Raw genomic sequence first — 16,758 nt, forward strand, 5'->3', positions numbered from 1 at the left:
TTTTTTGTTACTTTTTTTGTTAAATTATGGCTCCTTGTTTGAAATAATTATTAAAATTGTCTCAAGATGACAATTAGGGGCCGGAATGTTGGAGCCATTTCTTTTTCTATTTTTATTTTTGGACTGAATGGATTAATTTGATAATTTGAATATAATTTGGTTTATGTTGATGATTATTATTTGTGTATTATTTGTTTATTTTGAGTATTTGCTTTGAATGTTATGAATGTGTGAATGAGGACTTTTATTATTTCACTGCAATTACGTATTTAGGGAGGTAAGGTAGTAGGTGGAGTCAGGAAGGGGAAGCGGAGACAATTTTCAGACCGTGTGTTCGTGGGTGTAAGTGTTTATGTGCGGTGCTAATCTTAGCAATGGAGCTGTTTTGCAACTGTTGATCTTATGGAAATAAAGGACGAAAAAGTTATACTACGGACTCACGCGTCTATTGTTCGCCCTTACTAAGATAGCGGCTTACCGCAAATATGCCGCTACACACGTTTATTTATTTATTTTTTTGTTTGCATTGGAACAACACACACAACACACACACAGAGAAAAAACAGAGAAGAAAAGTCAAATCTGATACAATTCCACACAGAACCCAAAAAATGCACTGGACAAAATTATTGGCACCCTTAACTTAATATTTGGTAGCACCCCCTTTGGAAAAAATAACTGAAATCAATCGCTTTTTCATGATATGATTCACACAGTCAAGGCATCCAGTGCCAGAATCAGCAAAGCAACCCCAAAACATCTTTGAACCTCCAGCATGTTTGACTGTAGGGACTGTGTTCTTTTTCTTTTTTTTTTTTCTTTTTCTGTAAACAGTGCCATGATGTCCTTTACCAAAAAGCTCTACTTTTGTCTCATCTGTCCACAGTATGTTCTCCCAGAAGAACTGTGGTTTTGTCACATAAGTTTTGGCAAACTTCAGGCTTGCTTTTTTATGCCTTTGTGTCAGCAGTGGTGTCCTCCTGGGTCTCCTACCATAGTGCCCCTTTTCATTCAGATGGCGACGGATAGTGCGAGCTGACACTGTTGTTCCCTGTGTCTGCAGATAAGCTTGAATTTATTTGGAAGTTAATTGGGGTTCTTTATCCACCATTTGAACAGTCCAATGACACAATATGACATTGTAATGTAATTTTTCAGTAATTTTGCTCTTCCGTCCACGTCCAGGGAGGTTAGCAGTGCCATGGGCTGTAAGTCTCTTGATGATATTGCGCACAGTGGCCACAGGAACATTAAGATCTCTGGAGATGGACTTGTAACCTTGAGATTGTCCATGTTTGTCCGCTATTTTTTTCTCTTAAATCTACAGACAACACTTTACACTTCTTTCTTTTCTCCATGCTTAGTGTGACACATGACACAAAGGTTGAGTAAACATTTCCTTATTTTAACTGGTTGCAAATGTGATTACAATATTGCCCACACCTGTTACTTGCCACAGGTGTGTCTAAATACAAATTACAAGAGCATCATATGATTGAAAAGCAATTATTTCTTGCAGTTTTGACAAGGTGCCAATAATTTTGTCCAGTCCATTTTTGAGTTCTGTGTGAAATTTTACCAGGTTTGACTTTTCTTCTATGTTTTTTTTGTGTTGTTGCAGTGCAAACAAAAACAATAAGCCATGAGTGTATGCAATATTTTTAGGGAAACGCATGGTGAACGGAGCTCCAGGCAGCTCTTGATCGCATTACATGTCTATATCACTTCACCACATGATTTCAGTTATTTCAAAGTTCCTTAATGTCTAAACAGCAAAATAAGCAAAACCCACACGACACTGGCCAAATAAATAAATACAGTAAACAATATGATAAAAACGACAGATTATTTCCATGTTTTTGCCACAAAATTGCATCTTATTATGTACGGAAAGCACATACTCTATTTCTCCCACTCTCTCTCCCTTACAGATCTCTCCCTTCTCTCTCCACACATACAGTTTGCACACACATTAGCATATGCGCTAAACAACGGTGCTCTTCCTGAACAAAATGAACTTACAGTTTCACTATTAGTAAAGACACTGCTGAGACACAGACTAGAGGTAACTCGCACGCTCTCTCTCTCTCTCTCTCTCTCTCTCTCTCTCTCTCTCTCTCTCTCTCTCTCTCGTAATATTTTACTAAAAAAATATGTTTGGTTTTAACCATAATCAGTATACTGATCAATATGGTGATTGTTTCAATAACTGCTTCAGTTTTTAATGTCTTAATATAGACTGTTAGTCTTAGATGGCCTCTAATGGGCAAGTATGGTGCTTTCCATTGGGCAGCACCAATGTGAACCAGTGAACTTTAGGTGACTTCCAAGAATATGACAAAGATGGCACAAACAAGTGTGATGAATGGCCATGAGCACACCTGCATCTTGGAAGAGGATGAGACTAAAATGGTATAATGATTCAAACTAGCAGGACTCTATGTTTAGAAAGTAAACCAAGAGGTATACAAATTCATTGTAGCAAAACTAGCAGAGTAGGACCAATCAGAGGATGAATCGTCATTTTTTTGGTTGAAAGTCTTATTTTGACTTCTGGAACTCTGCTTCTTGAGGTTTATCGACAAATATTTGAAAAGCTACAAAAGTTTTAAACAATGTTTTAAAGGAGGAGCAGCATTCTGTCATCCTTCAGTCATAATGTTGTTCCGAACACGAGTGACTTTATTCTGTGGAGCACAAAAGAGGTTTAGAAATGTATACATTTATTTTTTCTTTGGTTCACTTGTGTAGGCAATAAATACAAACACTGAGATAAATCTAATAGAAACATCAGGCTCAGTACAAAAAGACACACATTAACACAACACACCAAATACAGAGACAAATGTAAAAACATACAGGAAAAGCTCTGACATCACTGGAGTTCAGTGAAAGATTCGAAGAAAGTGAAACTTGATCAGCAACAATTTTGGTGCCTGAAGCAATCAACAAAGAGCCATTCAAAGACTCCTGTGGACACATCTGATACTCACAGGTAAGTGAAGAGAGATTGTCCTAAACAGGTTTCTAATGGAAGTGGTCTGGTTTAGTTGGGTTTATGTCAAAACTTGAATAAGTTAATCAGAGACAGGTTAAACTTGAGTTTTCTTTCTTTTTTTCTTTTTTTTTACTGCAAATGGTATCAGAATTGTTTTTAAAGTATATTAGATTAGATTAGATTAGATTCAACTTTATTGTCAATACACATGTACAAGTACAAGGCAACGAAATGCAGTTTAGGTCTAACCAGGAGTGCAATAAGCAGTAAGTGCAGGATAAAGGTATAAGTTATAAGTGCACTTAAAAGGGATATGTGCAAGGAGAACTATGGGTAATATTTACAGATTGATATACTGTGAGCATAATATACAGATTGCTAGTAACTATAATCAAATTTACAAATAGATGAACAATATATACAAGTTGATATTAACTGTAATCAGGAATTTGCAGATAGATATGAACAATGTACAGGTTGCTATATTCTATAAACAGGAATTTACAAATAGACATGTACAGATATATATGTAATCAGAAATTTACAAATGTATTGTGCAAAGGATATTTGCTTTTCAAATAGTTATGTACAGTGTAGTGCAATAAATATTAAATAGTGCAATGGTAATGGAGAGAGTATAGGGGTGTGTGAGGGGGGCAAAGGTGTCAGTGGGGGGCAGAGTTCAATAAGGAGACCGCTCTGGGAAAGAAGCTGTTCCTCAGTCTGCTGGTTCTTGACCTGGGACACCTAAAGCGCCTACCAGAAGGCAGCAGTGAGAACAGTTTGTGGGCGGGATGAGAGTCATCCTTTAGAATACTGCGTGCTCGACGCATACAGTGTTTCTTCTGGATGTCCTCAATGGCTGGAAGTGGAGTCCCTATAATGCACTGGGTGGTTTTCACCACCCGCTGCAGTGCCTTACGCTCAGCAACAGAGCAGCTTCCGTACCAGACTGTGACACAGTTGGTTAGGATGCTTTCTACTGTACAGCGATAGAAGTTCACCAGGATGGCTGAGGACAGCTGGTTCTTCTTAAGTGTTCCCAAGAAGAAGAGGCGCTGGTGAGCCTTCTTGACCAGGCTAGAGGTGTTGGTGGTCCAGGATAGGTCCTCCGAAATGTGGGTCCCCAGGAACTTGAAGGATGAGACAGGCTCAACAGCCATCCCGTTGATGTGAATGGGTTCATGTGAGCCTCTTCTTCCCTTCCTGAAGTCCACAATGAGCTCCTTGGTCTTAGTGGTGTTAAGGAGCAGATTATTGTCCGTGCACCAAGTGGCCAGGTGCTTGATCTCCTCCCTGTAGGCAGTCTCATTGTTGTTGCTTGATGATGGTGTTAGATCCATGCATAGACCTGCAGTCGTGGGTGAAGAGGGAGTAAAGGAAGGGGCTCAGCACACAGCCCTGTGGTACACCAGTGTTGAGCGTGATGGTAGTGGAGCAGATGTGGCCTGACCTAACATGCTGAGGTCTGTTGGTCAGAAAGTCCATAATCCAGTTGCAAAGTGAGGTGTTAATGTCCAGGTCTCTGAGTTTGGTGATTAAGGTAAGACAGTATTGAATGCTGAGCTAAAGTCAACAAACAGCATTCGTGCATAGGTGTTTGTACTGTCCAGGTGTGTGAGTACAGAGTGCAGCGCTATGGAGACTGCATCCTCAGTACTCCTATTGCCACGGTAGGCAAACTGGATTGGGTCCAGTGAGGATTGGAGAGAGTCCTTTAGGTGTGTCAGGACCAACCGCTCAAAGCACTTTATAATGATGGGTGTGAGTGCTACAGGGCGGTAGTCATTCAGGCATGTTGGGCTAGAGTGTTTCGGCACTGGCACAATTGAGGTAGATTTAAAGCATGCTGGTACAGCTGCTTGGGCAAGGGACATGTTAAAAATGTCTGTGAATACCCCAGCGAGCTGCTCTGCACATGCCCTCAGTACGCGCCCAGGGATACCGTCTGGTCCAGCAGCCTTGCGTGCGTTTATCCGGCTCAGTGCGGTGTAGACATCAGAGGAGGTAAGAGTGAAGGGTGAGTGGTCGGTTGAGGAGGCGATCTTGGTGGCAGTCTCTTTATTGTCTCTCTCAAAGCAAGCATAAAAGTCATTAAGCTCATTCAGAAAGAAGACATTAGTGGCTGTGGGGGTGGAGTGACTGGGTTTGTAGTCGCTGATGGCCTGGATGCCCTGCCACATGCGTCGAGGGTCAGAGTTCGAAAAGTGCTCCTCTAGCTTTAGTTTGTAGCAGAGCTTAGCCTTTTTGATGCCCCTCTTCAGATTAGCCCTGGAAGTGCTGTAGGCCTGTGCATCACCTGATCTGAAGGCAGTGTTGCGTGCCTTTAACAGGATACGCACCTCCTTGTTCATCCATGGCTTCTGATTTGGGTATATGGTGATCTGCTTCTGGGTTGTATATAATTTGATTGGTAGTAGTTTGGTGTTTTAACACTTTAATATAAACATTTTTTTAATGGTAATAATTTGCTTTGATATTAAGTTATTAAGATATTAAGAAAATGTCTTGTTTAGAGAACTTTAACATTACTCTTTGTTAGCTGTTAATAAAAGAGTCATTCACAATTGTGAATGAACTGTGTATGCCTTGAAAGAAACTAATGTGAAATTATAGTAGTTATAATAATAGTTGTTGTTGCTTTCTTGAAAAGGCTTGAAGAGGGAAAGAACAATGGAAGAATCTTTACCAACATCAACAAAAGCAAGAAAAACCAAGAGAGGGAATATAAATGATCCTCCATGTAAGTAAGAAAATAATTAATTACTGCATGAATGACTTTCACTCTTCTCATAATTTTTCAAATGTACAGTTCAGGAAATGACAGTAGTCCTTCACATTGGGGTACTGATCAGCTTGTCTGGGTTCATTTTGCAATAATGACTGGCTGACTGTACATGATCTCTTATATATTTAAATTTTTCAAATATTTTGTCTATAGATACTCCTTAAATTTAACGGGCTTCATAAGGTGCATCATATGATTCTTTATAAGCAATTGTTGATTTATTTTTTTATTTTTTGTTTTGCTTTAAAAATAATAATTGTCATCAAATTTTATGTTGTATACATTGTTTTGTTGTTGTATAAATTGTTTTATGTATTTTGTTTTTCTTGAAAAGGCTTGAAGAAAGAAAGTACAATGGCAGAATCTTCACCAACAAAAGCAAAAAAAACCAGGAGACAAAGGAGAGATGAATCTCCATGTAAGTCACTAACCAAGAATATAATGAATTAGTGCATGAATGAGTTTCACTCTTCTCATATAGTAATATTTAATATATACATTATAGGAAAGTACTCGTGCTTAAAATTAGGGTACTGATTACCTTGTCTGTGTTCATTCTGCTATAATGACCAGCTGACATGATCTCTTACATATTTACATTTCTTCAGTTCTTCAAACTTTTTTTCTCACTTCATACATTCAAACAGCTTCATCAAGAACTTCATGGAATTCTTTTGCTTCTCTATCTATTTTTACTCATATGTTTAAAATAACAATAATTGCAATCACAATCTTTATAGTCATTTTAATATTTTACGCAAAATCCCGGAATTCAGAATGTCTTTCAAGTGTACAAATTTAAGACTAGTAGTGTAGGTGATTTATCTTCATCATGTCTCTTTCCAGACATGTCATCCTCCAGTGAACCACTGACTGAGGAGCTTCAGTGCTCTATATGTCTGGACGTGTTCACTGATCCAGTCAGCACTCCATGTGGACACAACTTCTGCAAGACCTGTCTGAAAAAGTGCTGGGACAACAGCCAGACCTGCAACTGTCTATATTGTAAAGAAACATTCAAGCAAAGACCTGATCTCAAGATTAATACCACACTCAGAGAGGTCATAGATCACTATGAAAAGAAAGGTCCTGAGAAAATAAGTGTGACTTTCAGTGAAGTTGTGTGTGATTATTGTGAGGAAAGAAAGCTGAAAGCCCTTAAGTCGTGTCTGGTGTGTCAGAGCTCTTACTGTGAAACTCACCTGCAGCCTCATTTGAAAGTTGCAGGTTTAAGGAAACACAAACTGATAGATCCTGTGAGTAATCTGGAGGACTATATATGTCAGAAACATGAGAAACCTCTGGAGATGTTCTGTAAAGATGATCAGACATGTGTGTGTCTGTTCTGTACTGAAGCAGTTCACAAGAACCACAACACTGTTCCTCTAGAAGTGGAGAGTGAAAAGAAGAAGGTAGAAGTTACTATCAAAATAAGGCTCATATCATGATGAATCACATTTTCTTTGTGACATAAAAGAGTTCATTATGAAAACACTGCAAATCAGAAGACAGCAAATCTCTGTTATAATAAATGTGTTGTTCTCTGTCTAAAGACTCAGCTGATGAAGACACAGAAAGTCGTGCAGCAGATGATCCAGGACAGAATCAAGAAAATTCAAGACATCAAACACTTAGCAGAATTTAGAAAAGTAAGTTTAAATTAAGTTTAAGTAAAAATGTATTATCGATAATTTAGTTGCAGTACACCAAGACTCCTGATACAGTTCTTTTCACTGTTTGTATCATTCTGCTTGTCTGTGGTAGGGATTTTACAGTGACTCTCTCTGCAAGTTACAATGTTACACCATTAGGTGGCGACAGTTGATAAAATTCTTTACTTGCCCCTTCAAAAATTCCACTCGTCCCGGACAAGCAGAAATATTGCTCTGTTGCTCTGGTTAGTGGGCTGGTGTTAATTTCAAGCCCTGATCATCACTACAGTATGTTGTGACACCGCTCCTCATTAAGACACATGATTTGACAAACCATTTATACTATGGTTGAGGTTGATTTTGAAAACCCCTTAAAACACTGAAGTATGAGCAATAGTAACACTGATTCTTTCCTGAGCGAACACCACTATCTGTTGATTGACCTTGCTGAGCAGAGAAACACAGAGAAGGAGAAAGCAGCCCATGTTGAGCTCTTCACTGATCTCATCCGCTCCATTGAGAGATGTCAGACTGAACTGCTGGAGATGATGGAGGAGCAGCAGAAAGCAGCAGAGAAACAGGAGCAAGAGCTCATTGAAGATCTGGAGCAGGAGATCACTGAGCTAAAGATGAGAAACACTGAGCTGGAGCAGCTCTTATACACTGAAGATCACCTCCACCTCCTACAGGTCAGTAAACATTTCTCTGATCAATGATAATGCAGTATATGACACCATAACACTCTGCATGCTGAAGGATTTCTCCTCTCTCCTGCTGTAGATTTACTCATCCCTGTGCAGCCCTACGAACACCAAGAACTGGTCTGAGATCAGTATTGAAACTGATAAAAGTATGACGACTCTGAGGAGAGCTCTGACTCAACTACAGGACACTCTAAATGAAAAACTCAGTCACTCAGTAACTGGTACGTCAGTCTCAAATACACTGTAAAGATGCATATATTTGTTTTCTTTCAATTTTAGTAATGAAGAATGAGTCTGATTTTATGCTGAAATAAGATAATGTGTTGAGCACCGCATAGTTCTTCTTAAAGATCAAATTGGTTTAGTAGTTGAAAAGAAGATTTGTTTTAAAATAAAACAAAATTAATAAGACATCATGCTGAAATTACCATGAGAAACAATTAATGTCCAAGAAGTGCTCAAGTGCTGTTCTTGTAAAGGAAAAATTAAGAGCCCAAACACAAAGCGGCTTGACTCTGCTTCATTCTCTAAATATCAGCAGAAACACATACATTGATTGGATAAAAACATGATGTTGTAGACAATTCCTTAAATATATCCTTAAAGCTTGTCTATAATTCCACACATAAAATAATCTCAAAGATCTCATGATGTTTTTATTGTCATGTGTCTCTACAGAGCTGAAGTGGATGCAGCAGTATGCAGGTACAGTGTGCTGTTTGTGCTACACTAGATTACATTCATAGGGGAGAGCGGGGCACAACCTAACACTTTTTGACTTTCTCAGTTTGTAAAAATCTGCATATGGTTCCGAGTTTTTACATTAATTTCACACGCCTAGTACAAATATGTGGCTTTGTTTCATAATTACAGTGTATACTTTTTTCTTTATTTACCCCAAAAAATGGAAGTGAAATTTGACAACATGCCCCATAAGTGGGATACAGTGTAATTTCTGAAAGGGCACGTTGTAACATGACCATGTGACAGCTTAAAATGTTATCTGATCTAATGAAAAAATAAACACGACAAACTAAAATATTTTGTCAATAAAATAAAATGATTAACCCTTTTGAATTAAACAGTTTTTTTAAAGAATTAAAAATAAACTAATTTGCAGTTTGACAATGAACAGGCCAGGGCTGAACGTGCTTGGGCTGACCCCGATCACAACACACAGCTATTCAGTAGTTTAAAGCATTGTGGGCAATTCAGACATTCAGAAAAACACTGAGATGAACACAACACAACCCTCCCTCCACACACAGCTTTCGCAAGAACAGGTGATAAATTTAAATACTTCACATTTCTTGAAATAATAATTTCTTAACATTGAACTTTGACTCTTTATTCACTTGTTTGTCATGGTTTCTAGCAGGTCACACAGTGTTACGTTTTTCATCTGTGTAACTGGAATATAAAACTGGCTGGTGTCTTCTGCTAGTTAGCAAAGCATTAAAGAGCTATCTAAACTGCTAAACAGCAGATTGGAGATTAAAATAAAAGCAGATTTAGATTAAACACTAAAAACTGAGTTGGAAAATTTACTTTAGCTAAAAATTTATTTTTGTTATGGTAAAATAAAAATATTCAGTGATATCTTCAAAAGATTTTTGAATTTTTTTCCATATAGCACATTTTTTTTCTCTATATAGTGTTGATTTGGCAACTAATAAATACCACAAGTTTTGTTATGCTAGCATGTGTGGAAATGTTTAAACCATGTTTGTTATAACTAACCACATGTTAGTTTGTGCCCCACTCACCCCCATACTCATAGCTTCAGTACTGCACTAAAATCTGATTAAATATTAAAACATCACAGAATCTTTGTATTGTGAACTAGTAATTCATATTCTCTGTTTTTTTCAGTGGATGTGATGCTGGATCCTGATACAGCTAATCCATATCTCATCCTGTCTGATGATGGAAAACAAGTGAGAGACGGAGACACTGAGCAGAGTCTCCCAGACATCCCAGAGAGATTTAATAGATATGGAATTGTCCTGGGAAAAGAGGGATTCTCCTCAGGGAGATTTTATTTTGAGGTGCAGGTGAAGGGAAAGACTGGCTGGGATTTAGGAGTGGCCAGAGAATCCATTGACAGGAAGGGAGAGATCACACTGAGACCCAGTAATGGATACTGGACTGTTGTTCTGAGGAATGGGAATGAATATAAAGCCTGTGCTGGTCCCTCTGTCTCTCTGAGAGTGAAGCCGCAGCGGGTCGGTGTGTTTGTGGATTATGAGGAGGGTCTGGTCTCCTTTTATGATGTGGAGTCCAGCTCTCATATCTACTCTTACACTGGTCAGTCTTTTACTGACAAACTCTATCCATATTTTAGCCCATGCAATAATGATAAAGGTAAAAACTCAAACCCACTGATCATCACACCTGTCAATTGCAATAAATGAATCTACCCCAATATTAAATAGAAACACTAAATAAAAACTTTTAAGATCAAAATCTAAAACCATTCATAATATATGTGATGCAACTCAAATAATAAAAGTTTATTGTTTTTTTGTTTTTGTTTTTTTGTTTTTTAAAGTTGAATAAATGAGTTCTCAGTGCTTTTCAACACCATTTTCCCATCTCTACCAAACAAAGTGAAATTTGCTGTAATATGTTTACATCAAAATAAACCGAACTATGATAAAATGTTGTATCATGATTGTTTCAGTCATCTCTAGTACCAAATGTTACTAGTACCAAACTACGGTACATCAGTAAATACCTTGATATTTATATCATAGAACTGTATGATTACCATACTCATATATCACGGTATGTATATGGTACTTTAAGGTATCTAAATAAATACTGGATTGTTATGATCATGGTAGTGTTAAAAGTTATATCACCATGGTACCACGTCACATGTTAAAACAAAAAAAATATCTAAATTAGAAGTAAGTTGTATAGACAACACAAATTGTTTCATTAAAACTCTATTTTTTTTTTTTTTTTTTTTAAAGTTGGCATAGTTATCTTCACATAAAATGTCAGACTTAAATATTTGGTGATGCTTATATAAAGCAGGAACACAAAATTGAAACCTTAAAAAAAAATTAAATGAGTCCTTTCCTTTGTTTGAACATAAAAGAGATTGTCTTTCAAATATACACATTTATATTTCTAATTATAATTAAAGGAATTATTCACCCAAAAATGAAAATGTTCCTATAATTTACTCACCCTCAAGCCATCTCTGTGTTTTTAAGTATGTTTTAAGTATGTTTCATGAGTTCGCCTACCCATCCAGTCCTGACGGTAAACAAACTTGGCTTGCTGTCCTTAATGGAGGCTCAAACTCGAGGCTCGGCTTGAGTGCAGAGTTCAACCCCCCCATTGCGATATTACCTAGAGGGAGAATAACAGAAATAGAGGAGGAGAAGGGGAGGTGGAGGGATGCCAGAAGAACTGAGGCTGGGACGGTGCAACGAGAGCTGCTTATATAGGCTCGTAATGATGATTGACAGGACTGAATGATTAGGCTCCTTCCGAACCTACGTTTGGAACTTCATTAAGTATGTTTTTATTAATGTGTCTCTAGAAAACACAGTTTGTTATAGTGTGTTTTTGCACTTTAAACAAAGCAAGACAGTTTCAATTGAAGATGTTTTAAAGGAAGAGCAGCATTCTGTCATCATGTACTCACCTTCATGTCTTTCTGAACCTGCATGACTTTCTTTTCTGGAGCACAAAATTTTTCACCAAGATTTCTCTGTTGGTCTGCATTAGTGTATCTGCAAACACTGAGACTGACGTTCATGTCAAGGAACTCACAGCGTTTATTAGTTGCTGTTTTGTGTGTTTGAGACATTAAAGATCTTTTTTCCCAGAGCTTGTAAAATCGCAGTGTTAAATAAAGAGAAGGTTATTCAGCTGAAAATCACGTTTACATTAAACAAACAGACTGACTAACATATGCACGTTGAGCAGGATTTGTCTTGGAAAGCCCTAAGAAATATTACCAAATAATTAAGCTTTTTGGCATCTGCTGATATCTCTTCTTCATGAGCTAACAGAAACATCAGTCCCTAAAGACACAAACTTGTTCACTGAACAGAAACAGGTTTAATTATGTCAAATAAAAACGTACATTGTTCTAAAATTATATCAGAATTGTATTCAAAGTATGTGATTTGTCTGGTTGTAAAGCAGAGTTTGGTGTTTCGGTCATTTTGTCACATAACATAAAGACTAAATAAAGAGAAGGTTATTCAGCTGAAAATCACGTTTACATTAAACAAGATGAAAATCATAGGGCATACAAATTATAGTGGAATGCAGCCCTAGAGTAGGAGTTGACTTCACCACAAATCGACTCTTATTGTCGACTGTTGCTGTGTCTAAAGTCATTCACTTGTTCACTGGTCTTCTGTCATTTTGTCACATGACATTGTTCTAATATGGTAACATGATGGATATGTGACCTTTCCTTCGACACAAACAAACCTGAAGCTGCTGCAAAGTACTGTAGAAGCAAGAGCACCCTCAGTTAAAACTGTAATAATGGAGTACTGGCGAAAGTTTCAGAAGTGACATATAATTCCCTCAGTCCTCAAATAAGTACGGGTGATCAACATATCTAAACATAATATGCTGATAACAATAGCAATAGAACGGTGAAAAATATAATTTGTCCAAACAGAAGTGCACTGAGCAATATAAATGCAGACTAATACATTCATAATATTTTTCAAATGCTGCTGCAATTATAATGACTTGTAAAACTTACTTGTAAAACTTTTCACGGTTTTGTATCACTGTTTGTTCAGTCAGACTATCAGTCCGTGTATAGGTCTTTGTCAGATGACAACACATTACTGTTAACCAAATTGCATTGTAAGTGTAGCAGCCTTTTGTGGTGTTCTGTGGTTGGACAATTGTCTTTTCAGTTGCTTCCTTTTACCTGTAAAATGGTATGCTTGTGTTATGTGAAAAGCTGCAATAAGAAGTCCAACGATGGGAAAGGCTGAAAACCTGACCACAACCTGACCACATATATATATATATATATATATATATATTTATATATCTATCTATCTATATATATATATACAGTGGGGCAAAAAAGTATTTAGGCAGCCACCAAATGTGCCAGTTCTCCCACTTAAAAAGATGAGAGAGGCCTGTAATTTTCATCAAAGGTATACCTCAAGTATGAGAGACAAAATGAGAAAAAAAAATCCAGAAAATCACATTGTCTGATTTTTAAAGAATTTATTTGCAAATTATAGTGGAAAATAAGTATTTGGTCACCTACAAACAAGCAAGATTTCTGGCTCTCACAGACCTGTAACTTCTTCTGTAAGAGGATCCTCTGTCCTCCACTCGTTACCTGTATTAATGGCACCTGTTTGAACTCGTTATCAGTATAAAAGACACCTGTCCACAACCTCAAACAGTCACACTCCAAACTCCATTATGGCCAAGACCAGAGAGCTGTCAAAGGACACCAGAAACAAAATTGTAGACCTGCACCAGGCTGGGAAGACTGAATCTGCAATAGGTAAGCAGCTTGGTGTGAAGAAATCAACTGTGGGAGCAATTATTAGAAAATGGAAGACATACATGTCCCCCTGCTTAAGCCAGTACATGTCCAGGCCCGTCTGAAGTTTGCTAGAGAGCATTTGGATGATCCAGAAGAGGATTGGGAGAATGTCATAAGGTCAGATGAAACCAAAATAGAACTTTTTGGTAAAAACTCTACTTGTCGTGTTTGGAGGAGAAAGAATGCTGAGTTGCATCCAAAGAACACCATACCTACTGTGAAGCATGGGGGTGGAAACATCATGCTTTGGGGCTGTTTTTCTGCAAAGGGACCAGGACGACTGATCCGTGTAAAGGAAAGAATGAATGGGGCCATGTATCGTCAGATTTTGAGTGAAAACCTCCTTCCATCAGCAAGGGCATTGAAGATGAAACGTGGCTGGGTCTTTCAGCATGACAATGATCCCAAACACACCGCCCGGGTAACGAAGAAGTGGCTTCGTAAGAAGCATGTCAAGGTCCTGGAGTGGTCTAGCCAGTCTCCAGATCTCAACCCCATAGAAAATCTTTGGAGGGAGTTGAAAGTCTGTGTTGCCCAGCGACAGCCCCAAAACATCACTGCTCTAGAGGAGATCTGCATGGAGGAATGGGCCAAAATACCAGCAACAGTGTGTGAAAACCTTGTGAAGACTTACAGAAAACGTTTGACCTCTGTCATTGCCAACAAAGGGTATATAACAAAGTATTGAGATGAACTTTTGTTATTGACCAAATACTTATTTTCCACCATAATTTGCAAATAAATTCTTTAAAAATCAGACAATGTGATTTTTCTGGATTTTTTTCTCTCATAGTTGAGGTATACCTGTGATGAAAATTACAGGCCTCTCTCATCTTTTTAAGTGGGAGAACTTGCACAATTGGTGGCTGGCTGACTAAATACTTTTTTGCCCCACTGTGTGTGTGTACTTGTTTTTGCTACATTGTGGGGACCAAATGTCCCCACAAGGATAGTAAAACCTGAAATTTTTGCCTGCAGCCTACGGTCCCCACAATGTTAAAAAATGATTAAAAATCGTAAAGGATGTTTATCTGAAAGTGTAACGATGCAAACATGTTTTCTGTGAGGGCTAGGTTTAGGGTTAGGGTTAGGGTTGGGTTAGGGGATAGACCATATTGTTTGGTCAGTATAAAATTTATAGAAGTCTATGGAAAGTCCCCACAATTCACAAAAACAAACATGTGAGTGTGTGTGTATGTATGTGTATATATCTATATGAACGTTCTGAAGGTATGCACTATTTTCAGGGAAACGCACGGCGAACGTAGTTCCAGGCAGCTCTTGATCGCATTACATTTCTATATCACTTCGCCACATGATTTCAGTTATTTCAAAGGTCCTTACTGCCTAAAACGGCAAAATAACCAGAACCCACATGACACTGGCCAAATAAATAAATACAGTAAACAATATGAAAAAAAACGACTGATTATTTATGTTTTTGTCACAAAGTTACGTTTTATGTACAGAAAGCACATACTCTATTTCTCCCACTCTCTCTCCTTCACAGATGCGCACACATACAGTTTGCACACACATTAGCGCTGCTCTGATGATTAACAACTTAAAAAGTATATGACATTTCTCACAAGCAAGGTAACAACGGTGTTCTCCCTGAACAAAATGAACTTAAAGTTTCACAATTAGTAGAGACACTGCTGAGACACACAGACTAGAGGTAATTCACACGCTTAATCTCTCTCTCTTCTCTCTCTCTCTCGTTGTAATATTTTATTAAAAAAAATATGAAGTATGGTTTAAAACATAATCTTTATACTGATCAATATGGTGATTGTTTCTATAATTACTTCAGTATTCAATGTCTTAATATATGAGTCTGTGCCCTCTAACTGGCAAGTACGGTGCTTTCCATTAGGCAGCATCAATGAACTAGAGTGAACCAGTAAACTTTAGGTGACTTCCAAGAATATGACAAAGATGGCAAAAACAAGTATGATGAATGGCCATCAGCACACTTGCATCTTGGGAGAGGATGAGACTAAGGATAAAATGGAAAATGGTTCAAACTAGCAGTAGTCCATGATTAGAAAGTAAACCAAGAGGAGTACAAATTCATTGTAGCAAAACTAGTGTAGTAAGACCAATCAGAAGCTGAATTGTAATTTTTGGGTGAAAAGACTGATATAAGTATCTCAGCTTTGTTGTTGTGTTTAGTAAGGGCTTATTTTGACATCTGGAACTCTGCTTCTTGAGCTTTTGACAAATTTGAGCAGACCATTGTTTGTTTCCACGACACTCTCCCGCTCTGTCTATCTCTTTCCCTGCTTGTCTGTCTGTCTAAACTTCATTATTAGCTGCATTAGTCTGCTATCAACGGCTCAAGCATCGTTACTAGATCTAAAATGGTGCTTAGGAATTAGCAACGAAGGCATTGAATGAGATGCGTGAAGAAATTAATTCTACTCACAATAGCATTTTAAGGACAAAAAACAGATGAATGTCTTGAAATATATCATCTAATCAATGTGAAGTGAAGAGAGATTGTTGTGAACAGGTTTCTAATGAAAGTGGTCTGGTTTGTTTGGGTTTATGTCAAAACTGGAATAAGTTAAACAGAGACAGATTTAAGCATGTCAGACACTCACAATCTACTTTAGTTTTTCTTTTCTTTTTTTTTACTGCAAATGTTTTCAGAATTGTATTTAAAGTATATAATTAGATTGGTAGTAGTTTGGTGTTTCTGTCATTTTGTCACACAACATAAAGAATAAAGAAACAGGAAGTATATGACCTGCAGACTGAACACAAACCTTCTACACTGCATGATACTGTCATGTTACAACAGGGATAAGACCAGAGGCAGAGGCAAGGTGTAAAACCAAACAAGAGCTTTATTGACAGGGTTGTAAAATGGAGTGCAAGAATGGGTTGAACAATGATAAGCTCATCTGAAAGTCCTTGCAGTAACACTTTACAATACGGGTGTGCAAATATGCCTTAGTTCATGCTTAACTAATGCAGAGATAATCATGCGTTAATATATAACTCATGAAGAACTAAACCTTTTATTAATAATTACTGCATTAGCAACAAAT

General features: G+C 37.6%; 1 protein-coding gene across 1 annotated transcript; it reads left to right on the forward strand.

The window, feature by feature from the left end:
• Positions 1-2,953: 2,953 nt before the first annotated feature.
• LOC127161615 (E3 ubiquitin-protein ligase TRIM39-like) lies at positions 2,954-10,695 on the forward strand. The gene is made up of 9 exons (XM_051104346.1): positions 2,954-2,995; positions 5,652-5,741; positions 6,121-6,204; positions 6,633-7,198; positions 7,340-7,435; positions 7,894-8,127; positions 8,219-8,363; positions 8,821-8,847; positions 10,015-10,695. Exons 2-9 carry the CDS (start codon positions 5,672-5,674, stop codon positions 10,554-10,556), a joined length of 1,764 nt encoding a protein of 587 aa, XP_050960303.1. The 5' UTR covers positions 2,954-2,995; positions 5,652-5,671; the 3' UTR covers positions 10,557-10,695.
• Positions 10,696-16,758: the final 6,063 nt, after the last annotated feature.

The sequence above is a fragment of the Labeo rohita genome, unplaced genomic scaffold, assembly GCF_022985175.1.
Source record: "Labeo rohita strain BAU-BD-2019 unplaced genomic scaffold, IGBB_LRoh.1.0 scaffold_689, whole genome shotgun sequence".
In the NCBI taxonomy this organism is placed as follows: domain Eukaryota; kingdom Metazoa; phylum Chordata; class Actinopteri; order Cypriniformes; family Cyprinidae; genus Labeo; species Labeo rohita.

Excerpts from the sequence above, each read along its gene's own strand:
- LOC127161615 (XM_051104346.1), top strand. The coding sequence starts at position 5,672 with ATGGAAGAATCTTTACCAACATCAACAAAAGCAAGAAAAACCAAGAGA. Across the intron at positions 6,205-6,632 it reads AAGGAGAGATGAATCTCCAT|ACATGTCATCCTCCAGTGAA; the intron begins GTAAGTCACTAA and ends GTCTCTTTCCAG. Across the intron at positions 8,848-10,014 it reads GTGGATGCAGCAGTATGCAG|TGGATGTGATGCTGGATCCT; the intron begins GTACAGTGTGCT and ends TGTTTTTTTCAG.